This window comes from Canis lupus, chromosome 2 (assembly GCF_003254725.2).
Source record: "Canis lupus dingo isolate Sandy chromosome 2, ASM325472v2, whole genome shotgun sequence".
Lineage (NCBI taxonomy): Eukaryota > Metazoa > Chordata > Mammalia > Carnivora > Canidae > Canis > Canis lupus.
Window position 1 is genome coordinate 60,403,333 of NC_064244.1, and position 27,552 is coordinate 60,430,884.

At 40.0% G+C, this 27,552-nt stretch overlaps 1 protein-coding gene across 9 annotated transcripts in view; it reads right to left on the reverse strand.

Moving 5' to 3' along the window:
* FTO (FTO alpha-ketoglutarate dependent dioxygenase) overlaps positions 1–27,552 on the reverse strand; it is a 427,826-nt gene that overhangs the window by 230,304 nt on the left and 169,970 nt on the right. For all 9 annotated transcript variants that reach the window (XM_035713646.2, XM_035713645.2, XM_025447102.3 and 6 more), the window contains exons 6-7: positions 24,279–24,422; positions 16,723–16,842 (exon numbers count right to left, since the gene is read on the reverse strand). In XM_035713646.2, the coding sequence (XP_035569539.1) occupies positions 16,723–16,842; positions 24,279–24,422 (264 nt within the window). The remainder of the gene's footprint in view (positions 1–16,722; positions 16,843–24,278; positions 24,423–27,552) is intronic.

Genomic DNA, 27,552 nt, shown 5'->3' on the forward strand with positions numbered 1-27,552 from the left:
GGGTAAGAGTGAAATATAGGATAAGGACCTGACCTAGTCAGACAGGGCAAGGGAGGCTTTTCTGCTTTTCTGGGCAAGTTGAGGTGAGATCTGAAAAATCAGTAGAAATAATCCATATACCCATATATGTGTTGGTGGGAGAGGACATTCGAAGAAGAAACACTTGCAAAGTCCTTGAAGAAGGGAGCAGCTGTACTGGATTCATCAAGAAAATGCCAGTACGGCAAGCAATATGGAAGTAAAGAGACTGGAGGGAATGTAAGGCAGGAGAGGCGGGCTGGATAAAATATTTCAGTCTTTATCTTAACAGCAACTGGAACCCATTAATGGGTTGACTCAGGGAGGGGGCACCACTGGACCTGCATTTGAAAACATTGCCCCGGGCTGCTGTGTGAAGAATATAGAAATCCAGACAGCAATAGTCCGAGGGTGTGAGAGTAGTATTTTGGACTAGATTTGTAGCAGTGGACCTGAACAGAAATGGACAGACTCAGGACATATTTTAGATGTAAAAGTTCTTAGACTGGATTATGTGGGGGTGGGAAGAGGGGAGTTTTTTTTTTTTTTTTTTTTTTTTTTAAGAGGGGAGTTTTAAGGGAGGATCCCTGACTTCTGGCATGAAAAGCTATGTGGGTGGTGTTATCACTTCCTGAGATAGAGAACTCTAGAAGTAGACAAGCTTTGGAGGACTGCCAGCCTCACTTGTAGGGGGCCTTGAATATGGCCTGCATGTCCCTGCCTCTACAGTACACACACTATTCCCTCCAAGGAATCTCTCATCCCCATCTTCACCTCCCAGAATTCTGCACATTCTATAAGACTCAACTCAAAAGTCCCTGCCAATCACAAAGCCTTCTGAGATCCCATCCATCCAGATGTCTACCACTGTCTTCCCAACTTTCATAGTTCTATTTATATCTTCTACCAACATCATCTTCCACTTTATATACTAATTTTAAATGTGGCTATTTCCCTCTCGAGTCCTCCATTGAATTTGGGAAATATACATAGCAGGTACATTCGTGCTGGTTAAAGTAAGACAGCTTCCCCGTCAATTTGCTAATATGTTTGTAATTCATCCACACAATCAAGCTAATCTGGTAAGAGGTCAGATACCTGTTGGACAGGAGTTCTCAATCCTGAACACATGTCAGACTCACCTGTGAGCCTTTTTAAATATACAGCAACTTGATAATACCTTGGAACCAACAGAAGCCACAGTTTAGACCAATTAAATCAATGTCACTAGAGGTGAAACGCACATGATACATTTACAAAATTAATCCTGGATGATTCAAATGAGTAGCCAAGATGGAAAGCTATAGCTACTGAACCCAAACTCCTGGAGACGGTGCTCATGTCTTTAAAAAGGTGCATAAGGGTCTCTTACATACATCTTAACGCTGAATGCCTCTAATGCAGACAAATTATATTCCAGAGAAGCCTGAAAAGATAAGGTTTCTGCAGTTGGTAATGGATAATTACTGCACATTTTTAAACAAGGCAGTTTTCAAAATGCATTAAACCAAGAAAAAGGGGCAGCAGGTCATTCAACAAATATCGTGTAAGAGTACCTGTGGCATAAAAAGAGGCACCTCAGAGGAAGCATTTGTGTCTTCACTTGCCCAACAAATACTTTGGGTTCTGACTCTGAGCATTGAGAACATAGCAGTTAGACAGGACAAAGTCCCTGTCCTCAAGGTGCTTAACGTTCTAGCACAGGAAACAAACATTTATAGGACATAAATTCAGATATTACTAAGTGCCCTGAGGAAAAATCAAGTAGAGTAAAAAGTTAGACAAAGAGCCACTCTCAGATGACTTTTTTAAAAAGGCCTGAATGGGAAGCACAGATTATGTGTAAACATAACATAAGCCGAGATGGGGGTCTCAGAGAGCTATACGAATGTGTTAGATGAGAAGTAAGGGGACACGGAATTGGTAGATGGCAGGAGGAATAAACAGGATAGATTCAAATCAGCAATGCTAAAAATATGGCAGGCAATATGCAAAACGCTGCACCTATCACCTCAACAAATCTCATAATGATCTGCTAAGGGAAGCACTTCCATTATCCCCATTTTACAGATATAGATAACTAAAATCCCCAGATTGACCAGCCAGTATCATACACAGCTAAGTGACGGTTCCAAGGCTCGAATCCTAGCCTGACTCACTTGAGAGCTCAAGCTCTTAATCCAAAAATACCTAAGTTTGTAGACTTCAAAGGTGATGGGGTTCAACCTGAAATGACTTGGGAGTTATAGCCAGCAACAGAAGCAGACTTCTCAAGACAACAGGAGATGAGACCCAGCAGGGCCTAGAGTGATAGAGGGGCTTTCTACCCAGCTCCTGAGAATCAGTCTACCAACATGCTTTACTGAGGGGGTTGAAGGAAAGTTCTCCACCACCCTGCCCCCTGAGATCTCTTTTCATCCTTGCCTTTAAACTGAAAATAGAATTCCAACCCCCTCCCCCATAATCTCAAGTCCTCTCCAAAGACTTCTGAAGATAAACTCTTACCTAGGAAGAATATGTGCAGGCTAAAAGCTTCAACCCACAATTCTGGAGCCAAGCAGAAAAAGGCCATGAACAGACAATGAGCAACTGCTGAAATGACCTACTGAAGACTGACAGGTAGAAGAGAATGAAAGAAGCCGGAGAGGCCAAAGAGGCTCAGCATATCACAACACAACAACAGAAATTTGGTACTGAATAGAATCCCTTAAGAACATAACTAAAGAGTAAATTAGTCAATGTGCCATGTTTCCAGGGGTAAGGAGCCCCCCTTCACCTTCCGTTGACAGAAACAGCTATAGCACAGAGCCTTAAGACTTGGCAGGGTAAAGGGCCAAGTACCTCCCATATGGAAGGCAGTTTCACCATGTGATAACGTCACTGGATGCCAGGGCAACTGCTCTGATCACCTGGACTGATTCAGCTGACCTGGCACACAACTACGTGGTGAAAGAGAACAATCCTCCCACATTTACTTGCCAAGGAAATATGAGTGTTCCTTGCTATAGAACCTCTACTTCTATCAGAATTCTTTGGTTGCAAGTAACACAACAGGGTTTTAGCTAAGATTCTGGTGATTAAGAGAAGAGACTGGAGCCAGGCTGCCTCTGCTACCTGCAAAGCCTAGCTCTGTCACTCTCTGCTTCTGTGACCTCGGCAGTCTCTGACCTCTCTGAGCCTCAGTCTCTTCATCTATAAAACAGGAAGGAGAGATATGTAAATGAAAACTGTGAGACACCAGTTTTTACCAATCACAGCTGCAAAAAGTCTGTTAATATACTGCACTGGTGAGGATGTAGGAGAAACAAGTACTATATCACAAACTCTATATATATGTACATATACACAGATATATAAATACACATGCACACACAAACTTTGCTCCAAATTCTATGGACGGCAATTTGACTATCCCTCTTAAAGCTAAAAATACACATTCTTTGATCCAGCAATTCTGCTCCTAGATATTATCATAGATGTTATACATGAAAATCTTTTGCATTATAATATTCATTTCAACATTATTTGTGAATTCAGAAGACTAAAGATGGTAAGGGATTAGTTAGATAAATTATGAAACCACATGATGAAAAACCACGCAGTTGTGTAAAAGAATATACAAATATGGAAAGATTTCAGACTGTTACTCATTTGAGGAACAACACATAAACGTTTCTAAGTATACAGAATATCTCTGGAAAGGTACAGAAAATGTTGTGAAGGGTTTGAGGCTCCAGGAAGAGAAAAGGGTGGTTGAGGGAATTAGTGGTGAGAAAGACTTACTTTGCACTCATAAGCTTTTTGTACTTGTTAAATTCTGCCCTGTGCCCAGGTGTCACCAATAGTCCGAAAAGAGCTCACCACATGCTCATGAGGTAGTCAGACTAAGGCAATGCACTTATACCTGGAGCCACTGAAGAAAGTGGCTCCAGCATCTTTAACTTCCAGATGCTGTTAGAGAAGGAGAAACAGATGCTAGACAGGAAAATACAATATGTTCACCTTCATATGAAAGAGCCTTATTTTGACATGCCAGGTTCAAACACAGGGCAGAGAAAAGGGTCCAGAGCAACATTCATGTCATCATATTTTGCTACGTGCATCCAGTTGAAAGTTGGTAGATGCACTACAAGAGAGAAGGCATGGCCAATGGAAGACTTGGGAATGGTGGCAGATACTCAACTGGGAATTGGGAAATCTGGGCTCTAGGTCCACCAGTATTTGGCTCTGTTGCCTCCAGACAAGCCTCTGTACATTTTGAGCCCTTCCTTTTCCAAGAGAAAGAGAATGGATGCTCGTCCCTTGGGTCCCTTCTTACTCTGACATTGCAAGATTCCATGGCAGCTGGACCTCAGCTTGTCAGAATGTGGCAAGTGCGGGTACGGGCACAACTGGTATAGACAATACATAAAGATCATGAGAAAAGGTTCCAGGCCTTGAAAGAAAGTAAGCAATGACAAAACTGCATCACTGTTACCAGTCTCTTTTTTTTTTTTTTTTGGCATTATGAAGAATAAAGAGATACGAAGAGATATCAAGGAGATATCATTTTAAAAAGCATGAAGTCCATTCTCTAGGGAAATGTCACTTGGGTGTGACTCTCAGAAGGCTCTCTGGTAAAATGAAACAGTAGCCCCATAATATCATTTCTTCATCTCACCAATATGTTAGGAGAGATAGTAGTAGCCTCTAAATTCACTTCAGACCTTAGTTTCCTGAGCAGAATCAAAGTTGAGGCAATCCTACAGAAGCCCACATCTGAAGAACAAAGTAACAGGGAGTTATTAATCACTTGAGAATTAACACATTGTGCCTTAAAAGTAATAAAACCAGTCACTGGAAAATAGTAACATCGCACAGAGGAGCAGAATGAGAGTCTAGCAGAAATCTATATATAAAGGTGGAAGAGACCAGAGTGAACAACAACCATTTACATTCTGAACATTGACTCAGTCTTTTTTTTTTCTAAAGATTTTATTTATTTATTCATGAGAGACACAGAGAGAGAGGCAGAGACACAGGCAGAGGGAGAAGCAGGCTCCATGCAGGGAGCCTGATGTGGGACTTGATCCCGGATCTCCAGGATCACGCCCTGGGCTGAAGGCAGCGCTAAACCGCCCTGACTCAGTCTTTCAAGTGGTGTGACTGAGAAGCCGAAACGCAATGGCAAATACAGGGCAGCGTGGAGTCTACAGGCACTAATGTGAAGCTATTAGCCAAAGAATGGGGAGAAATGCAGGGGAAAGAAACCACTGTATTTCAGCAGTGGAAATGATAGATTACCACACTCGCTATCCTGAACCAAATCAAATAACTCCTGAATGACACTCTGGCTGTATTTCAAAATACTTTTATGTAAGTACATAAGTCCTCAAAAACTGTTGTCTCTCCAAGAGGCAGTGGAGATGTCACTTCCTCCAGACCTCAATTCCCATATCAAAATAAAGAAAGAAAGAAAGAAAATGAGATAGAGCTGAACAAGGAAGAGAATCATAAGTGGTTCACACGTGGGAAAACCTGGCTCTGACCGAAATCCAAAATTACTAGGCTGGTATTCAATCTGTGAGGAAAAAAAAAGACCCTGGTAGGAAAATACATCAGTTCATTTGTAATTCTCCTGCTAAAAACGTACAGTGTTGCTTATGTGCTGTATTCAGGATGCAGACAAGCCTTGAAATTAGCACAAATAACAGAATTTTGGCTTGTTTCCCCTTCACCGATGCGAGATAGTAAGATAGATTTCATTTTCTTTTTAGTTGCACATGATCAGCACTTGGCTTTCCAGGACTAAGACAGGAAGGCAGTCATTAAGGGGTGAAAGCACTGTACCTTGCAAAGAAATGCATTAGAAAAGGGTCCTTGCTAATCTTTCTAATCTTATCTCTCACTACTGGACTCACACAAACCACACTCCATCCAGTCTCATCAAGTTTGTGAGCAGATTTTGTGTTTTCCCACTATGATGTCTCTGCTTCTAGCATCTCTGAATATCCTCCACCCATCTCCATCTATCAAAATCCTTTGTATTCCCAAAGGCCTGTGTCAGAATCCACTCTCCCCTTTGATTTTTCTTCCTCTGAATTACTTACTGCTTTATGCCTTATCAACCTGGGAGACAGAAGTCCTGGCTTTTTGTAGAACTTCACACTTATCTGCACAAAGTGGAGCAGATGAGTGAAGAAATGACTAGAATGAAGAATTAATATTTCTTTTCTGATGCCACTCTATTAAAATAGGCTACAAATATAATTACAGTCTGGATATTTTTCAAGGTATATTCCATAAAAATATCTCCGCGCAGAATAACAAAAACAAGAATGCAAAGGGGGTAGATGTTAATGTTTCAGATTTAAAAGACAGAAACGGCGTGTTTTAACACAGCCTTGTTTATGAGAATATTCTATTCAATTTCCAGGTTTTGCAGACCACTCAGTAAGGTCAGTTTCTTTCAGAGCTCTTATTTGCTGCCTCCTGAAATGGAATCAAGGCTATCCTAACTTAGAAAACAACACTGCCTAACTAAACTAATTAAGCCAGATTCTTTTTCCCACCAAAGTAAAAAACAAACAAGCATTTTAAAGACAGATCCTGAGAACCCCAACAGGCCACCTTGTGTTCCTAATGCCTGGCTAGGAGGACACTATATATGTTCACTCTGTGTAAAGACAAAAGAGAGATGGGACACTCCAGAACAACCAGTCAGAATTGCTTGGGGTCAGCAGCGAATGCTACTAATTTCTCTCTCCTTAGCAAACGTCAGAGGAAGGAGTGGGGAGTCTTCAGCCTCCAGTGGCATGCACACCAAAAGCCTTTGTAAGACCTTCGGTCACCGCCTACTTCACCCAAGAAGCCAGGGCTGCCTCATGGACTCAGCAATGGCAGTTCTGCTGGTTGTAAAATTACAACCAAACTTTTCCCTTTGTTCTAGCAAAAGACTTCCTGTGAGAAAGCAGTAATCCTTTAAAGCTTTCCAGCCCAGAGGTCTCTCCTGGTTTGTATTCCCCCCAGCCCCAGCCCCCAGAGGAAAAGCTCAATCACATCACAAGGCATTTCTTGGTTCCAAGCTGTACTGGGGCTCAAGGACTCCTGGTGAGGAAGAAAACTGGTCATCTGAACATCCTTTCCTGGGATCTGTCTGAAGTGTAGACAAGCAGCAAAGATGAATATTAATATGCCTTCCATCATCAAAAGCTATTGCATACCCAAAGGATGATAAATATTTTAATCAGTTTTCAGCTTGTCTAGCGGAAGTCAGTTTACTCCTCAGAGATTTTCCTAGTTCTGTGCCCAAAACCTGTCCAGTACACACTGCTTTCCCCATATAACTCTTGGAAATTAGTAATAAAAATGTCCAAGCTTTGTTGGGCAACTCATTTAATTTTTTGTCAATTTTACTCTACTAAGTTTCCCAACAGGAAAATCTAAAATATGAAGGATGCCAACAGATGAGACAAAACACCAAGATTCTAAGTTTTAGCAGTACTGCTGCTAATAACCTACTTACGTCTCACATTTTAAAAATGTTTTTCATATTTGCATAAGTTGTTTGCCAGTGACTGCTCCATCTTCTCACTGTAAATGCCAAAGGCATAAAACAGGACATTCTCAGGCATCCTCTGTACTCTCGATATTATTATTTTTTAAATGTTAAAGGTGTTTGGGGGCATTGTTGGGAGGGTTGTTTGTTTAAAAATAAAACTAACCCCATAGTATTCCTGTTAAGCAGGACCTGACATTTTAGGGAAATGTACAGAGTTAAAAAGAATTTATTAAAGGCCATGCTGTTTAACGTGGGTGGGAGAAATGGCTGGACGGGAACATTGACCTCACATCAATTCATTCCTTCAACAAGTTAAGTGTCGGGTCCCTACTATGTACCAGACGCTGTTCAAGAAGCTGAGGAAATTACAGTGAATAAAACAAAGTCCGGCTCTCACAAAGATTATGTTAGATAGAGGCAGACAATAAATGCGAATCATGGTAGATGGTGGAGAGCAATAGGAAGCAAAGCATAACAGGGCAAGGCACTATCGTAAGAAACTCTCTCCAAGGAGTGACATGAAGTGAGGGAGTGAGTCATGCTAATAAACAGAGGGAATAATATTCTAGACGGATGTGACAGCAAATGCAAAGACCATGATGCAGGAGAAAGATGGGCATGTTCTAAAGACAGTAAGAGGGCAAGTGGGGGACTAGAAGGGAGGAAAAATAATGTTCTGGGGGTGTGGGTGGACAGACTCTGTAGTGCACTAGACCCACTGCAAGGAAGTGAGATATCTGCACGTGATAGTAGGTTTGGGCTGGGGGAGTGAAATACCAGACTTATATTTTAAACAAACACTCTTACAGGGATGGACACAGGGTGATAGAAGCAGGGAGGCTCTTTCTACAAATGATGGTGGTTCTTACCAAAGTGGTAGCACAGGGGGTAGTGAAGGGTGGCCAGATCACAAATATTTTAAAAACAGAGTTAACAGGATTCACTGCTAAATCAAGAGATAAATCAAGAGAACTCCAAGGTTATAGGTTAAGCAAATTATTGAACTGTGTGATACTGGGAGACAGGATTATGGGAGTTAAGAGTTTGGTTTGAGATATGTTGAATTTGAAATATTATTACTAAATAACTACATATGGCCCACCTTGCCCAATCACTGTTCGAGCCTCCAAGACATCAGACCCTGGTACTAATAGACAATACTAATCTATTACAGGCATTGGAATGTCCCACTACTTCCATCCAATAAAAAAAATTCACTGTTAACTGCACAAAAAGTATATGACATCAAATAAAACACAAGCCCTCTTAATTCCCCAACATCTGTTTAAGACCTAATGTATTATTCTGGGTATTTCATAATTGCTCATTTAAATTAGTAATATTTAAGTAAAGAGACATATATTTTCAAGCTACCACTTGTTCTAAGTCTTCATAAAAAGCAAATTATGTCTGAAATAGTAGAAATTAATTTTTTGAGTATTGCTATAATACTTCAGATTTTTATTTGAAGGCTAATTTAGTCAATCAATCAAACCAAAAACAAGTTGGAGGTCATCTGAGATTTTTATACACATCAAAGAAAAATTCACAAATGAGATCGTCACAGGTGGTTCCAGATGGGCTGAGGTCACATAGAGGAAATACAAAAAAAGTCAATCATAATTTACGTGTTAGGGGAAAAGACGGTGTTAAAAACATCATCTACAAATGATCACAGAGATACTTTCAGGAATCCTGAAAAGGCAACATATCAAGTTTCCCTTGGTTTAAAAAAAGGTCATTCTTTTGCAGGTGTCAATGAAAAGAGAGTAGGATCATGGTTATGTTACCCTTAATGCACGGAAGAGTCAACTTAATGTGTTCCCGGAGGTTTCTGGTAAGTCAGATTCTGGTACTGGGACCACGTTTCTCCATAGAGACATTTTTGCAAAATATGGAAAGATTCCCAGCCCAGCTTCCCAAAGTATTTAGCCCACGTAGGATAGAAACATTACCAGAGTAGCACTGGGCTCCAATTCATTGAGTCACACTAGCTCTGGGACTGACCCCAGTTCTGGAGGAAGGGAAATAAGAGGGAAGGGACGCTGTCACTAACAGGGACCCAGTCAAATGACCCCTAAGTAATGTCTCCTAAACTGAGGACTGTCTACAATTTCCTTCTAAAATCACTAGTGGAGGGACACTGCGGGGGGGCTCAGTGGGCTAAGCATCTGCCTTCGACTCCAATTATAATCTCAGAGTTCTGGGATCAAGCCCCACGTTGGGCTCTGAGTGCAGCGGAGAGTCTGCTTCTCCCTCTCCCCCTGCTCCTTCCCCTGTTCATGCTTTCTCTTTCTCAAATAAATAAGATACTTAGAAAAATAAAATTACTAGTGGTGCATTTTCTTTTTTTCATTTGATCATTGTAACAATTTTCTTCAGAAGGTAACAGTTTTAGGGACCACTTGTTAACCAGCTTGGGGGAAAAAATCCTATAATCTTGATAATGTTCCTAACAACTGGCATACATCCTTTGGAAATCCTTCTTTCCTTTTAAAATTATAGGTCTGCTGATTTTTTTTTAAACATAATTTCATTCTTCTAGACAGATTCTTCTAGAATATCCCAAAGGTATTTCTAATAAGATAAACAACAGACTAGAACTGAATTTAATGTCCCACTCCCTACCTTACTCACCCTCCAAAAGAACTAGAGGAAATAAGGTATACAATTGTTTTAGGCTGTATCTTTTCCAGAAAAAGATGGAAATTACTGACATCCCAATCCAGCACCAGGGGTTGTGATTCACATCTGAAATACTATGATGGGTCTGCTAGTCAAAGGAATCCAAAAGAAATTCCAGCAGTTAAGGTTATGCTAGCACCCGCCAGGGGAAAGTAGCAGGATCTTCACACCTTTACATCAATCCGAAACCTGGTGTGGCTAAAATTATTTAAAACAACCAAATCTGTCTATTTGAAAAGAAAATAGAACATGTGTGAAATGTGCACACCTGCCTGTGTGTGTGTGTGTGTGTGTGTGTGTGTGTTTAACAAAGGCTAGCAAAATGTAGTGAAAGCCTATGGAATCAAGGCTAAAATAGAAACTGTGGCTGTTTATTCCAGGTTTTCTCTGCACGTGCTCACAAGAGTTAAGAGAGATGGCAAGCCTCTCACTTGGAGTTTCCTAGCTCTTGTCACTCTGTTTCACTGTCTTCTGCATTTTTAGCATTGTTCCTCTTGTGTGCAGGGCAGAGGCACCTGAACGATCCTCTTAACATTCCTGGGATGTAGCAGGCACATCCTAGTACTTGGTACCAATAAAGCTCAATTCTCATACAGCTCATATAAGGGTTAAAAACAGAAAGTCCTACCCACTGGTTTGCTCTGATGTTCCTGGAGATATTGTCACTGGATGTATCCTCAGTAGAATTCTATTCAACACCTCTGTCTTTAAGTACAAAGCTGTAGGCTGTAGCAGCTTTAAGAAACATAAGTATCCCTTTTTTCTGCTGCACAGTATCTGTGTGTGAAATTCTCTAAAGGGGTTTAAGTATTTACCCTGAACACTATCAGACGGTTTCTAAAATTTTCCTTATCCAGTTGCAAAAACACTTCAAAGAGAATCATAAACATAGTCCTTTGTGCTTTCGATGCACATTCTGTTTCTCAAGCTTAAGCCTGAATTCTCTTGGAATTGTAAATTTTTTTTCCCAAAAAGACAGGATACACAATGCTTCCTTTTTTTTTTTTTTTTTTTTTAATTCATTACTAAGTCTGCAGTGACTAAGGGAAAAACTGGAAAACTCTGAGAGAAATCCAGGAGGCAATCAAAGAAGGAATCAAAACCTGTTAGAAATTCATTGCTAAATTACACTTACAATTTCCCCTCAGATATTTTACTCTTAATAGAACAATGCAGTTGTGGGTAATAACAGTGGGTGGCTGGAGAGGGAGGAGAATCGAAAGCATCAACCTTCAAAGAACACGTTTAAGAAAATAAAAACTGGGAGCTAAGGATATTTAGCCACTGTAGCTGAAAAGTGACTTTTCTTTTCTTTTCCAAATTTCCAAAGCTAAATATAGAGGTCCCTAAATTCAGTGTTTGTGTACCTAATTTGAATTATTGGATTCTTGTGACTGTTTACCTGCCTCCAATCTGTGTTTATCCTGAGCCATTCAGCACTGCCCCACTCCAAAAAGGGAGAAGGGAACTTAAATTTTCATTGGAAACCATCAGACATCTCACATCAAATCCTAAGTTTTACTACAATATATTCTGCTCTTGTATCAAAGATGCTAATTCCAAAAAATGGAAGAAAGGATTATGTTTGCAAATATAACTGAGTATATACAGCTAACATTTAAGGAAAGATATTTAAATATACACATACATACTTACACACACACAAGTATATATAAATATAAGTTGGTGGTTTCACTATTAACACAGGCAAAAAATTAGTATTTATATCACTTTCTTCCTCATACCCCCAAAAAATCTTCAATCTTAGAATAAAGATGAAAATGAATTTAGCTAATTGAATTCAAATAGAATAGCAGATACTGGTATACTCAGTATATACTTCAGTGCATTAAAAGGCAGCCTTGTTCCTCTATTCGGTTACAAAGAATTTAATCTAAGGCACTGTGATGATAGCTTCATTAATCTCTCCAAAAACAAACAAACTGCTCCTCAGCTTAATCACTGCTTGTGCCTGTGTAACCTATACTAAGAAAGGCTCCACCAGACAGCAGTGGACAGGCTCTTGGCATGAGTTCTCCCAGATGATTTACACAGGCCAAAATGACAAGGAAAAACGCATGACTCATCTTGAAATTAAACTATTATAACTAACTTGTAAAGGACAACCTTTACAGTCGTAAGTACATTGCTCTCTTAAAACTTTTAACAATAAGAAACTGGTAACAGAATTAAATAAAACACCTACTCATTTTCCACGTCTCTCTGCTCTCCTGGGCCAAATTTTAACATAAATGGGTAGAATTTAATGTAGCCTATAGCTTACCCAACATAATTATATGTTGTGTTTTACACTGTTTCAAAACGGATACATTAAAATGATCCAGTCTTGGCTCCTTCCCACTCAAGTCAATAAAGGTTATTAAGGCCAACTGCCATATAAACGCACTGCTATCTGGGTGCTAAAAACTGTCAAGACAGGAAATGCAATTCAAGATGATCAGGATTCTACTCTCCTCTTCTATAAGAAAGAAGCAATTAAAAAAAAATTTTTTTTAAAAGAGGCATGAAGAATTTTCTCTCCAGTGTATCAATAATCAGTACTTCTGAAAATATTTACTCTGGAAATTATTCTAGAATATTTCCATGGGATTATACTAAATTGACCTTTTGTTTTTTAAGGTCAGGGGAAAATGAATAAATGTCATCAATTTAGAGGACACCACACCTAGCATTCTTTTCTGTATCACTGTGAAGTTGATAGTGTTAAAACATTTTTATAGGTAAAATAAATGTCAGTTTTGCAAAGTGTGATACCAGACCCTGAGAGACAAATGGCCTATCCATTGAATCTGGCTACGGCAAGACTTCCTCACCTCACAGGAGACTTCGGCTTTTCAGACTTCTCTTTACCCAGAAAGCAAAGCTTGTACAGTTTCTTTCAAATGGTAACTCTCTCTTATCCTGAAGAGTCTCCTCATAATACACTAATCTTCATTGTGAAGTGGTGGGTTGGTTTAAGAAAATAAAATAAAATACAAATATCTGAATAGCATACCATCCTGCACAGGGAGCACAGATGAAATGAGAAGGCAAGGCTAAATTCTTGGGTTATAAGAATGGGTTGCGTTGCTTTGGGCTTGATGGCTCATAAATTCATGAGGTAATATTCAAGGAAAATGTGATATTTTATCAGAATGTCATTCAAATATAGGGTTTAACATTTACATCACAAGAGCAAGCAGAGAGTAAAACTATCCTTAGGGGGTAAAGTGGCAAGAATAAACAGTGTGATAAAAAACAGTGCTTGCTGGAACAGAGAATGGGAAGTAGAGGCTGGGTCAGTTTTAGAGGCAGTGGCCTAAAGTTTCTGAAATATGTGACTGGTTAGGACATGTGAAGAAGCAATTACCATTAAGGGAAGAAATGTGATTTCAAAGCTCATTTTCCATTCTTCTGTATCCAACCTGAGACTACACCTTCCAACCACAAAGTGGAAAAAAAAGAACAGAGAGAAATCACAACACAAGTCTCTTCCCTGGTGCGAGGGCCATCAAAGGTTGCTTTACTCATAAGCAAAAGGTGAAAAGTAATGTACATATTGCCTGAGGTGTTTTGTTTTGTTTCGACTGCAAGAGATCCATAAGATGGTGCACAACAGACAAAATAAATTAATTAGGGAAGTCTTAACACAAACCTGATTTTAAATTAAAAAAAAAAGCACAGAGATAAAGAAGAATCATTTGTCTAAAAGGATCATAATTTTGAGTAATATATTCCCTGGAAGCAAAGCAAGTACATTCAGAAATGCCGTTCAGATTAGTCTAATTCTATAGAATCCAAATGTGCACCAAACACTGCACTTTTTATGTTAAATTGCTGTTGAATTTGTTAACCCACAACTGATTTCCTGTGTTATGGAATCTTGGAGATTACAGCTAACTTGAAGCAACAGGGATAATTCTTGACAGTTAATGGTACATTTGTGTACATTTTCCTGAAAGGCCAGCATCTGGAGGCCTCAAACTGGTAGCTCAACATTGCCCCCTACTGCTTACAGCTGCAAACATATGAGGTGGGCTGGTACAAAAGCAGGAATTCCAAAGGGCCAGTGCCAGCCAGTCCCCCCATGCCCCAACCCTAGTATACAAATACCAGATGGCACTGTACTAACAGAGCCACAGAACCATGGACTCTCTCGATGATTATTATCTTCTGTCTCTTCCAATAGCAAAAATAAATCATTATGAATTTGTTAAAAGTCATTTAAAGAGGCTTGAAGCCATGCTTAAATTTAATTTAGAAGTATCATCCCTTTTATCTTGGACCAAACCTTCACTCTGCTGATAATGATCACCCTGAGGCTTGCTGAGGAGAGACACTGGGGCCATTGATTTCACTCAGAACACTCAGTAATGCCACACCAACTGCAAGGAAACTGGCTCTGGAGAATTCCCAAGATCACTCTTCTTCCTGGTATTTTTTATACAAGAGTCATAAAGTAAACAGAAGATATTCCGTCTAACTAATGTGCCATGGCCTGATTTCTTAAAAATTATAACTACATCTTTTAAATGAATTCATAATGAATATAATCAGTAAGCTCATAATACCCAAGACTACTCTTTAGAAGGAAAAAAAAAAAAACAAACAAAACCTTGAACAAAAGCAATGCAAAGAATTTTATTTTTTCTTAAATTTTCACTTATTTGTTTGCATAATCAATGAGTTCCTTTCTTATTTATTTGTCAATGCTAACTTGTGGAGTTGCCAAATTACAATGCCAAAGTCAACCCGATGTTTTAAGGAGTCAAAGCCTGCTAAATAAAGAGGTTCTTCTAACTCATATGTAAATGGACAAAACCAGAATAACACAATAAAAAAAAAAAGTCCCTGAAACTCAAGCTGCTTTTATATATACATCCCATAAAAATGGAGCATACTCCACACAGGCTAATTTTAGGAATGGGGCTAAGGAGATTAAGGCATGGACTTTTCATTACCTCTGACTCAGTTTTACAATGTTCAGTTTTATACTGAGGCTCAGGTCTTTAGAGGGATCCATTTTTGTGATACTATTAGTACAATAAAAGAAGGATTATAACATTCCTTCCTCAGATATATATCCATGAAAGGGCATGATCTAAAGATCTGAGGAGATGTCTGGAAAGCAAGGACTTCCGGATTCTGACCTAGATTTTCAAACTAAGACCCCTTCACAGTTCTGACTTGATCTTTTCATTATCATAAAATTGGGCTGAGCAACAGCTACACATTTTTGCTGCTCAGTTTACTGTTTCCAGGATATTTAGAAGTCTGTGCAGTGATACTACTTCTAGAGCGTGGCAGGCTTTTATCAGTTTCCCATGATGTTCCAAAGCCAAAGGTTTGGAGGCAGAAGAGGGAGGGAGTGAAGGGCATGACCCTAGGGCCAGCCTTACTGAGTTCAAATCCCAGTTCCCTCACTTTAGGGGCTGTGTGATCTTAAGGAAGTTATGTAAACCTTTTGTGGTTCAGTCTCCTGGTTTATGAAATAGAGAACCATCATACCTACACTTTATGGGGTTGTCATAAAAGTTAAATAAGTTATATATAAAACATTCAGAATAGTGCCTGGTACTTAATAAGTATCATATAAGAGTCTGCTATTGTTACTACTATTTAAATTAAGACTTAATTCAAAACTTGCAAGTGCCTCCACTCGCCTTCCAGCTATACTTCCCACTATATCCCCTGACTCCTAGCTTTGAGCACCCTGTCCCTCCCCGCTTCCACTCTTGTTTGTGTACTTCCTGGAGCCTGATGTTCTCTCCAAATGCCCTATCTGACCCTATACCTCCCCATCCAAAGTCCCCAAAAGCCACATCTGCTGGTCCACAGCAGTCCAGGTCCAGTGGTCCAAATTTAATATTCCCTCCTCTGGACTGTGATTTTTTTTTTTTTTTAAATCTCTATCACAGGCTTTCATTTTAACTAATGTAACACCTGGCTACATTCATGTCTCTCTGCTTGTTAAACTGAATGTAGTGGTTAAGAGCATGAGCCAGAAGGCCTGGGTCTCGATCTTGCTTAGCCGCTTACGCTGTGACCTTGGGTGAGGCACTTAATTTCTCAATGTCTCAGTTTTCACATCTATAACTGAAGACTCATAAGAGTTTCTACACCCTGTAGGAGTGTTGTATGAATTTTAGAAGTCAATACGGGGAAAATCCTTAGACCAGTGCCTGGTGCATCTGAAAATGCAAATGAATTTTAAATCTTATTGCTGCACTCTTCTTCCCTCCTCGTCGCTTCCTAGTATGTGTCCAGCATGGTGTCTTGTCTGTTGAAAATACCTGACCAAATGCTCACCCTTCTGAATTGAGCTTGTACTGACAAAATCGGAGCCGTTCCTTACGAAGTGTTACCTGACTCAATAATTTTGAATAATGAATTATGTATTTGTGTATGCGAATTAGGCAGCAGAGGAGTCACACAGCACAGCGCCCCAGAAAATATGGCCAGAGACCTCATGTACTTACCACACCTTCCATCTTCTTCCACAGTCCTTCCAGTTGAGTCATGGGTTGACACCACCAATCAGTGCATTTTCTGTATCGATTGCCTTGAAACCAATACTGTCTCAGCCACTCGAACTCAACCTGTGGACCATAAGGAGAAGGCAGCTGTCATAATGCCCTTTTGTGAGGGACAAAGACAATAATAATGCCCTTTGTGAGGGACAAAGACAATAATGTTGTCACTCGATTCTCCTCCAGTAACTTCACTGCTACAAGGGGAGAAGGGGTGAGAAAAGCTCAGCCTAACCAGTTTCCAATATAACCTGGAGTCTCTGGAGCACTTCTACAAAGCCAAGAAAAGAATAATCTTAAAACTGAGGTCCTCTTAGCAAGACAACCCAGCTTGGGCTGGGGAGGGGTCCTCCAACACATTTATTAGTCAGACATGAGGAAACTATATTCATCAACAGATACTGAAGAAAAATTAATTAATAAAAATAAATTTTACAGAACAGATAAACAAAACACAAATACGGAGATGCTAAAGTATATAGCAGCCTGCACTATGTACGATAGAGAAGATATAATCGAAATAGGTTTTTATTAAACATCTTTATTAAAGGCTTGTATTTAGAGCAAAACACAGAAACACATATTAAGAGATAATCAATTTCAAGTTTCTTAGATTTAAAATCAATAAAGAATTTACCAAAAAAAATAAATAAAAATAAAAAATAAAGAATTTACCATAGGCCAGGAGGAGCTGGTGAGAATCCCAGTCCTTAGAACAAAACAATACAGTTAATTGTGGGGACACATATTAAGAAGCTACAGCCATTCAAATTGTTACTTTTCAACTCAGGGCACGTGACAATAGGTAGAAAAAACAGCAAAGACATTAATAATTGTTTTTCTTTTTTTTTAATTTTTTTAATTTTTATTTATTTATGATAGTCACACAGAGAGAGAGAGGCAGAGACACAGGCAGAGGGAGAAGCAGGCTCCATGCACCGGGAGCCAGACGTGGGATTCGATCCCGGGTCTCCAGGATCGCGTCCTGGGCCAAAGGCAGGCGCCAAACCGCTGCACCACCCAGGGATCCCAATAATTGCTTTTCCTTCCTATGAACCTACCATGGTCATTATTATGGTTATCATTTGCCCCCTTAGCATTCCTCCTATTCTAGCAAAATTCCACTGTTCATCTGTTAACTGACCCCCTTCCCCAGCCCTAGTCCATGAGGTCTGAGGAGAGAGTGCCAGTCCTAGTATCAGGGGTAGAGTGTGCAATCCAAATGTCAGCCAATCAGCCCACCACATTTCCCTAGTCACAGAATTGGGTATGCGGGCAATCACTGTTCGTTCAATCACAGGAAGTCTAGGGACCGAGAAGATTCAGGAAGAGTATTCAACAACCATTCTGCCACCGAATGGGGAAAATGGAGACAACACAGTAAGAAGCAACTGCAAGATAAAAAGATAAAAACCAGGTGCTGCTGACACCACCTGGCTCTTGATCAAGCTGTTCCTAAAGTCTTTCCTATTTAAGCCAATTCAGGCTGAGTTTTCTGTCCTGTGCAACTGAAATAATTCCAGTGTATGTACGTGATAGGCTGAGGTAAAAGCTCTGGAAGGGTAAGAAACTGTTTTTTGTTCACTTTCCAAATCCTTAAAACTCATCTTCAACTTGAAAAAATCCAATTTTACTGTTAAAGTACAACACTATTCATCCTACAAGGTCTTTTTACCTCTATCCTCTAAAGAAATGTAGAGCTTTCACAGCTTAATGTTGGGTCACCTGACTTTGCTGAGGTAATCGGGTTCCCTACACAGACAAACTATTATAACCTTTACCTGTTACCACAAAGAATTTTTGTGTTTATCCATATTGAACTTTCATGAGGCAAACAAAAGCAACTTGTGAAGACTTAACAATGGTGAAAATGGCTCAAATAACTAGCCTGAGAACACCCAGTCATATGAAAGGGTTTTAGTTTACATTAACTAAATGTTTGTTTGATATGTAGAACTGATTTCAGTCAAAGCTGTTTAAACAAAAAAAAAAAATGAGGAATGTAGACAATATTAAGACAATAGCTGCTGAACCTTATCTGTGGTATTAAGAGACAGTTCTTAACAGAAGTAAACGTGACTACTTTGAAGGGAGAGCGAATATAAGTGTAGTTCAACTTCTCTGAAGATACAGGCTGAACTTTATTACAAGAGAAGATGTTTTTAAGAGATTTTTCATGAAACTGGTTCATGTGACAGGCACAGCCAATCAGCATGGCATCATGTCCTATGTCAGGGAGAGCTGAAAAGGTTTTACAAGGTCTTCCTATCTTGGGCCTGGTTATTTCCATTGCTGAAGATAAAACATGTAAGCACCAGCCACAATGGTGTCCCAAGAAAGAAAATTGAGTACCCTATGTAAATAGTTCATTCAACCTATCAAGGTATACATGAGTTTAGATTTCAGTAAATGAGAACTCAGAAGGTAGGAGAGGGGCATACCTGGAAACTCTGCTATCAGACAAGAAAGCAAAGAAAGAGCTTGTCCGTTTTAATAAATCCTGACTTCATCCTCCTCCTCAGATGCCCAGCCACCATTTGAACCAGACAGTGCCATGAGGAAGAATAAGGGCCCCACTACTAAATAGCTATGTCACCTACAAATAAGGATAATTACCTAATAACCACATAGGTTTGTGGTGTTCATTAGTAGGTGAATAATGAACAGCCTACTATAGGCCGGGCACTTGCTAGATACTAAGGAAGCAAACTCAGCAAGACATGAGGCCTAGAATTTGTTGTCCTCCCTAGGATCTCACAATCTGATAAAATTTTCATGGCAGGAAAAGTTTTAACATCCCTGTCAATTCATGCCCACCCCCCTTCCACCGAGGCCCGTCAGTAAAGTTCAACACTGAGGATTCAATCCCAGCAGAGGTTTATTTTATGAGCTGAAGTACTGCCCAGGAGATAATGATCTTTCTGGGCATCGAATCCACTGGCATGCATTTTATTCAACTCCATAACCTGACTTTTTCATTTCAGTGTTGTGGGCAAGAAACATTACAGGATTTTAAGCAAACTGTCACCCTCACCACTTCCCCCACTGCCAAGAGAAGCCGTTGGCTGCTTTCTTAAACTTAATTAAGGAAGCAAAAAAATAGTTTCAGCCCTTTGATTGAGAGTTTAAGTTACAAAAACAAACAAACAAAAACAACCCAAAACAAAAAACTAAATAAGCAAAAAAAGTTTTTATTTTTCCTCCCTAAACTGTGGGAAATAGAAAGGAAAAGTTGCAGGATGGATGCTGCACAAAAGCTGAGGGGTCGGGATTCAGAATAGAATGGAAGCCTGATTTTCTTCAGGGATTTAAAAATGAAAAGAAAAGAAAATCAAAGACCAACCATGGTAACTGACCAATAAAGTCCTAAGTGTGACAGGAGTAGGGTCTCCATCCCTTCTCCAGGGTACTATTCCCCCAGGAAGCTCATAACTATCGGAGCAGAGATAAGAGACAAACCATCAGGAAGGGAATGGCTGACTTCAGGCCAAGAACGCTCCACGGGTGATGTGGATCTCCCAAGATGCGAGCATCAGGGAGACAACACACAGGAACTCTCTTGAGGTGCCCTCGGAGTTTGTGATGCTTCTAAACCAGACTCCCAGATTTTGGACATGCCCTTAAAGGAAATTCACTGCTATTCAATCTTTTAAGCAACTGCAATACAAAGATAAGCAGTGCCCCCAGGTGTTTATTTACCCAGGGCCTACTGACAACCTAGAGGCCTTGCAGGTTCTTGAAGTGACATCTGAATCATCAGAGAAATATGAAAACATGTCCACAGCAGTGTCAGTTTCATAAATGTGACTCGGAAAGCCATCTCTTATAACCCTCGTAACTAACTTTTGCCTGGAACAGTCTAAAAGATCAGTCAAGGAAAATTGTTCTCCTAAAAATGTCTGGAAGTCTGAAGGGGAAGAAACTCACCTACCTTAGGCATTCAGTAGCAAAGTTCCAAATCATATTTATGAGCTACTACATCACCATATATTGTAAATCATCTCCAGCCTCTCACAGGTAAACAACTGACAGCTACTTTTCTTCTGCCAAGTTAGTTTGGGCTCTCCGTTTGGTCCCAGCTCAGCTCACACATTCCCTCATGAGAAGTGTGCACATGCCCACGGGGGTTAATGTCTCACTGTAGTAACTGGAATAAGTTATTTCACTGAGCAAGATGTTAGACCAGGGAGAGATGCTGATGTCCAATGTACCAAGAGCCACACTCCGAAGGCCCTTTTAGCTCTAAAAGATGCAGGTCTAGCCAGACCAAAGCTAGTTTTAAAAAGGGAAACAGAATATTTAAAAACATGCAAGAAGATTCTGCTTCCAACTGGACAAAAATCTTTGCTAAGTATCTTAAGTTAGGAAAAAATATCTGCTGAAGGTACTCAGTTCTATTCCCCAAAATTCCCAAAGTTCTTTTAGTTAGAAACCATCTAAGGAAAACAAGCCACATCTACACCCACATAGCCTGAAAGCTTGCAGTACATAAAACCAAAGGCTTCGTCCCATAATTGGTGCAGCAAAGGCACATGGCTTTTAAGAAAGAGGAGAAAGCAAACAATAAGGAACCCAAGGGAACTATTATGGACATGTGTGCTATTGCTTAACAATGGGACACGGTAGAAAGTGAGCATGCCAGCGCTCCAACCCAGGCCACCGTGTATGGCGAAAGAACAGTATCTGACAATATGCCTTGACATATGGAATTCATTCTCTCAGGGGATGGCCTTGAGGAATCAAAGACTGGGGTAATGGACACGATGAGCACACACACTATTTAGATTCCAGATCTCTCTCTATCCCTTCACCCCTAGACCGGTCTAAAGGGGCTAAAGTTTCTGACACATCTCTATCCCACTTGGCTAACGTATACAATGTCAAAAGCAGCCAGCCACTTCCCGAAGCTAATGGGTTCAGATGACAATATTCTACTGTTAGATAAACATGGTGATTTTACAGATTTCCCCCACTCGTGAATGATAACAAAACATGTCAGTCACAGAAGAAGACCAGAAGGAGGCAAAAACAGCCCACAAGGGTATTTAAGAGAGCACCCATTCTGCTAGCCCAAATCCTAACATTACAAGGTCTATTGAGAAGACTACATTTCCAGATTAGAATTTCTTTACTACAAATATGGAAAAAGACATCACTTTGCTCCCAAGCCTAATTCAATGAGGTCACTAGGCCCATAAACGCTTATCTTTCTTGAAGTTCTAGCTATCAGCAATGTCTCTAGTAAGGACAGGGAGGAGAGAAAATGGGATACTTATCAGGCACAAGGAAGGGAAGAAAGTCAGTCCTAAGTGCAGCTTATGAGCATCAGAAGTGATTATTATTTCCTCAAAAGGAAGAATTTCTTTGCCTTTGGTTCTGCACATTATGGCAATGTTTCATCAAGTGTGGCACAGTTCATAAGATCCTAAATATCTCTTTGGGTTTTTTTTTTTTTTTTTTAAGATTTTATTTACTTATTCATGAGAGACACAGAGAGGCAGAGACACAGGCAGAGGGAGAAGCAGGCTCCATGCAGGGAGCCCGACATGGGACCTGATCCCGGGACTCCAGGATCACGCCCCGGGCTGAAGGCAGGCACTAAACCACTGAGCCACTCCGGGATCCCCATCTAATTATCTCTTTGAAGACATTATATGACATTTGTGGAAGCGCCGTTTCTCTTCTGCTCCAAACCCCTCAATGACTCCCCATTTCCCTCTGAGTCAACTGGAAAGTGGTTGTCCTTACAGGGACCTCCAAGGACTGATCCGATCTGCTGCTCTCAGGTCCCCAATACCACCTCTGTGACCCATGTCCTGTCACTCACAGCCCCACTTATGCCATTCAAACTAGACTGTTCCTCACCTACTCTGGAAACATCAAGTATTCTCCCACAGATTATGCAGTGGCTTCTCCTTCTGCCCAAATTCATACTCCCCAGATATCCATATAGCTCACTTCTCATCGTCTTCAAGCCCCTGCTCATGGCACATCTTGTCAGTGGGAACGTTTTCCAATTCTCTCTAGCTAACACACAACCTGATGAACAGAGGCATTAAATTTATTATTTGTCATCTTCCTGTACTAGAACAACTGTTTTACTTACCAGTATATCCTAAAGCACACAGAAGAGTACCAGGCACACAGCCAGTCATTACTTGTTGAAAGGACGAAAGAGAACATGTTTATATTCTAAATTCTCCATCAATCCTTCCAGTTCTAGCAAAGAGAAAGTCGGAGATTGTTGACAGTCTTCAATGGTTCTCTCTCACCTGAATAACTTTTTTCTTTTAATATTTTTTTGTTTTGTTTTAATTTACAACAAAATTCATCCATTTTAAGTATAAAATTCAATGACTGTTAGAAAATGTATGGAGTTGTATGTGAATTTCCCTTTTTCTCCCATGGATAATGGAAACCTCAGGCTCAGAGCCTCCTCCCAGCAAGAGCATCTGCAGGAAGGTGGTAACACTGCTGTTTTCACTGGCGAGATTTTTCTGGTTCCTTATTCTTTTGGCTAGTGATAATGGCTTTTACTTGAATTGGTAATACAAAGCTTCCTTTTCAAAGAAATTTATTTACATAAAAAATGAGCTGAGTTATGGGGTGCCTGGATGGCTCAGTTGGTTAAGCATCTGACTCTTGGTTTGGCTCAGGTCATGACCTCAGGGTCTTAGGATCCAGCCCTGTGTTGGTCTCTGCGCTCAGTAGACAATACACTTGGGATTCTCTCTCCCCACCCACTCTCTCTCTCTCTCTCTCAAATAATAAATACATCTTTTAAAAAAATGAGCTCAGTTTTTAAATGTATTAAATAGACAACATGTACAATCCAAAGATAAAGCAAAAGTGGAAAGGGTGTTACTGAGAATAGCAAAGCTTGTGAAACATTGGCTGGTGGGATCCAGACCTGCTGTTCTGACACACTGCAGAACTTCACCTCACTTTGCAAATAAAAAGCAAGGCACTGTTGCTTGCTCTTATGGTCCACCTATGACTCCCATTTGTCTTTGCAGGAAGACTACTCTTCATGAGTCCTGTGTTTCTGCAGGTCTTGTGAGCAAGGCACTAACTTCCCTCTATCTCAGCCTCCTATTGCAAGAATGTTTGATATGGTGAAGCCTGGAAGATATAGTTTGCCCTCTAGAACAAAGGGCAAGGATGCTAACAGACTTGAAGGATAAAGACTGTATCTTGTTTGGAGCAAAGATCAGGATCACCTACTACCTATTATAAAAGATTCAGCTTCCCTTTGCTAAGGTTCCTCTCCTATAACACAATCCCTCCATATACCCACATTATAGGCCCACTTTGCATTGCCCTGTTGAAAGAGAGGCTTCCAGAACTGGGACAAAAATGCTGATACTCCAACTACTGCTGTTCTCCTAAGTAATTAAACTGCTCTTTGTCCCTCACTGAGGAATTTCAGGGCTCATACTCATATAAAATTATGGCAGATCAACTTGTTAGCTTGCACATAGCTTCCCAGTTCTTGAAAGTCTCACCTCATTGTGGATTTCTTCTCCTTGTTTCAGAACTACAGGCTCAAAGGATTTCAAAGAAACATCACCATTGTCTGCCTCATCACGGACATTCTGCAGAGCCAGCTGGCAGCGCTGTAAAATATAATCCAAGGTTCCGGTCGAGCACTGCAGAAACAGAACCAGCAACCGAGATTATAAGCAAAATCCAAGTTCATCATACATTACTTCCCAAGGATGTTCACATTTGCCCCTTTTCTGTACATTCATCTGTTGCCCCCACAGCTCAGTGCATACTCAAACTTAAGAATTACTAAAGTGGCCTACTCACTGGGCTCTGTGTTGCCAGCTTGGCCTCACCTGGGCCACTCTTCTTGCTGATTTTCTTATGTGGGCCTTATATCCCTAAACAGTAGGCTCCCTGAAGCTAAAGCCATGTACATATATGCAGACATAAATGTACATATATACATACATACACACACACACACACACACACACATTTTATTATATATATTTTTCTACATATACTACAGCATCTAGAACCAAGTCCTAAATGTAAAAGAAACTTAGTAAGGTAGTTTTTGGATAAATAAATAATTAGCCAGGAAGTCAAAGACACTGGCTTTATTATAAGTGCCCTGAACCTAACAATGGGAAAGAAAGGTAACCAGACTGATTGGTTCAACAGCCTACAAAACAGAACAGTAATGGCAGGGAAAAAATTTGAAGTTATAAACACCAAGCAAAGAACTCATTTTCCTTTCCTGCAAAAACCATACACCAAGTAGTTGCAGTCTTTGGCAGGATAGGTTCTTCAAATAATGAAGACTATGTAGTTCATGCCCTCAAGGCATGTTCAAAGGCATAACTTAGTACCTTTGTATTGGCAAGGGCACAGATAACTAGTTCATCCCTCTCTTTGTCTGTGGGAGCAAAACAGAGGTCAAATGGACAACTCCTCCTTTGAATGCTATATGTCAGAAAAGAAAAGGATGCAGATGGAAGTGTGCATCCGTTGGTTTTAATGGCAACATGATTTCCTAGAATGATAAAAAGCAGGCTATAAATATATCCTTTAGGCCCAATGAGGAAAATGTATCCCCAAAGTATTTTTATTTTAATATTTATAACTTAAGCAGATCCCTTAGAAATAACCTTGAAGGCTAATGCCCTGGTACAAAAATTATTTGTATGGTTACTGCCATTTATTTGTATGGTTACTGCCATTACACACATTTTACATTTTACACATTTTACACATGGATAAGCCTGAGAAAAATAAAGTTATGGTGCCAAAAACAGAAGCCTGACTAATATGTATTTTAATATAAAGATCTAAGAGTGCTGGGAGCCCAACAGCTCCAAGCTGCTACAAAGAAAAAAACAAAAAGTGAAGCTGAATCACCACTCACTTTTGTCCCAGAACCACTCCTACAACTGCTCTTAAAATGACGTTGTATCTATAAACATGCTCTACTCACACCTTTACTTTCCCAGGTATGGAGTGACCCAAGTAAGAGGTTACTAATCACAATGACATTTATTACAAAAGACTGGAAACAACCTAAATTCCCCATTAATAGCAGGCTCGTTAAATAAACTACAGTGAAGCCGCACTTGCAGCCAAAAGTAAGGGGATGGGGATGCTTTTCTTTCTGGGCGTACAGAGTTTTATCTCTTGTACAGAACCTATAACGAAGCCTGTTTTTTTGACAGGGGCAGGTAACAACTTTATTGAGACATAATTCACATGTCAGAGAAGTCACACACTGAAAACATGAAATTTTTTGTTTTTAGTATATTCACAGAGTTATGCAACAATCGCCACAATTAATTTTAGAACATTTTTGTCACCTCCCCAAAACAAACTGTACCCCTTAGCAGTCACCTGCCTCTTTCTGCCAAGCTTCCCAGCTCCAGACAACTACGAATCTACTCTCTATGACCACTGGTCTGGCTATGCTTGACCTTTCGTATAAATAAAATCATACAACAGGTGATCTTTTATGGCGGGCTTCTTTCACTGAGCATGGTAGTTCAAGGTTCATCCATGTTGTAGCCTGTATCGACAATTCCCTCCCTTTTATCACTAAGTAATATGTGATTGTATGGATATACCACTTTTGGTTTTACACTCATTATATGATGAACCTTTGGCTTATTCCCACCTTTTGCCTAATATGAGTCAGGCTGCTAAGAATATTCATGTACAGGTTTTCATTTCTCTCAAGTATGGCACTGCTGAGTTATGAAGTAACGCTATGTAGAATTCTTAGGAAGGATCAGACTCTTTTCCAAAGTGGCTGAACCGTTTTATATTCCCTCCAGCAGTGCATGAGGGTTCCAATTTCTGCACATCTTCATGAATACTTGTTACTGTGATTTTGACTGTAGCTACTCTAGTGGATGTGAAGTGGTAACTCACTGTGATTTTGATTTGCATTTCCCTGATGACTAATGATGTTCAAACATCTTTTTGTGTGCTTATTGGCCACTTGTACACCTTCTTTGCAGACATGTCTATTCAGATCTTTTATCATTTAAAAAACTGGATTATTTATCTTTTTAATTATTAGTTTGTAAGAGTTATTGATATACTCTAAACACACAAGTACCTTGTGACATAAGTGAAGGGAAAATACTTTCTCACATTCTCTAACTTCTCTTTCCACTTTCTTGATGGAACATTTTGAAACCTAATAGTTTTTTTTTTAGATTCATTTTTTTAAAAGATTTATTTACCTATTAGAGACAGAGAAAGAGAGAACGGGGGGAGGGGCAGAGAGAGTCTTAAGCAGACTCACTGCTGAGCATGAAGCCCAAGCAGGGCTTGATTTCACAACCCTGAAATCACAACCTAAGCTAAAACCAGGAGTTCAACACTTAACTGACTGTCCACTCAGGTGCCCCTATTTATTTATTTTAGAGAGAGAAAGAGAGAGAGAGAGCATTGGGGGGTGGGGAGATGGAGAGAGAGAATCTCCAGCAGATTCCACGCTGAGCACATGGCCCAACACAAGGCTCAATCTTACAACCCTGAGATCATGACCTGAGCTGAAACCAAGAGTTGGACACCCAACCAACTGCACCACCCAGGAGCCCCTAAAGCATAACAGTTTTTCACTTTGGTAAAGTCCAAATTATCTATTTTTTCTTTGGTTGTTTGTGCTTTTGGTGTCATATCTTAAAAAAAATCACTGCCTACCCCAAGGTATGAATTACTTACTACTAAGTAGTTATTACCAAGCCTTACTAAAACAAAAGTGCAGAATAGTATGTAGACTACTACTTGTAC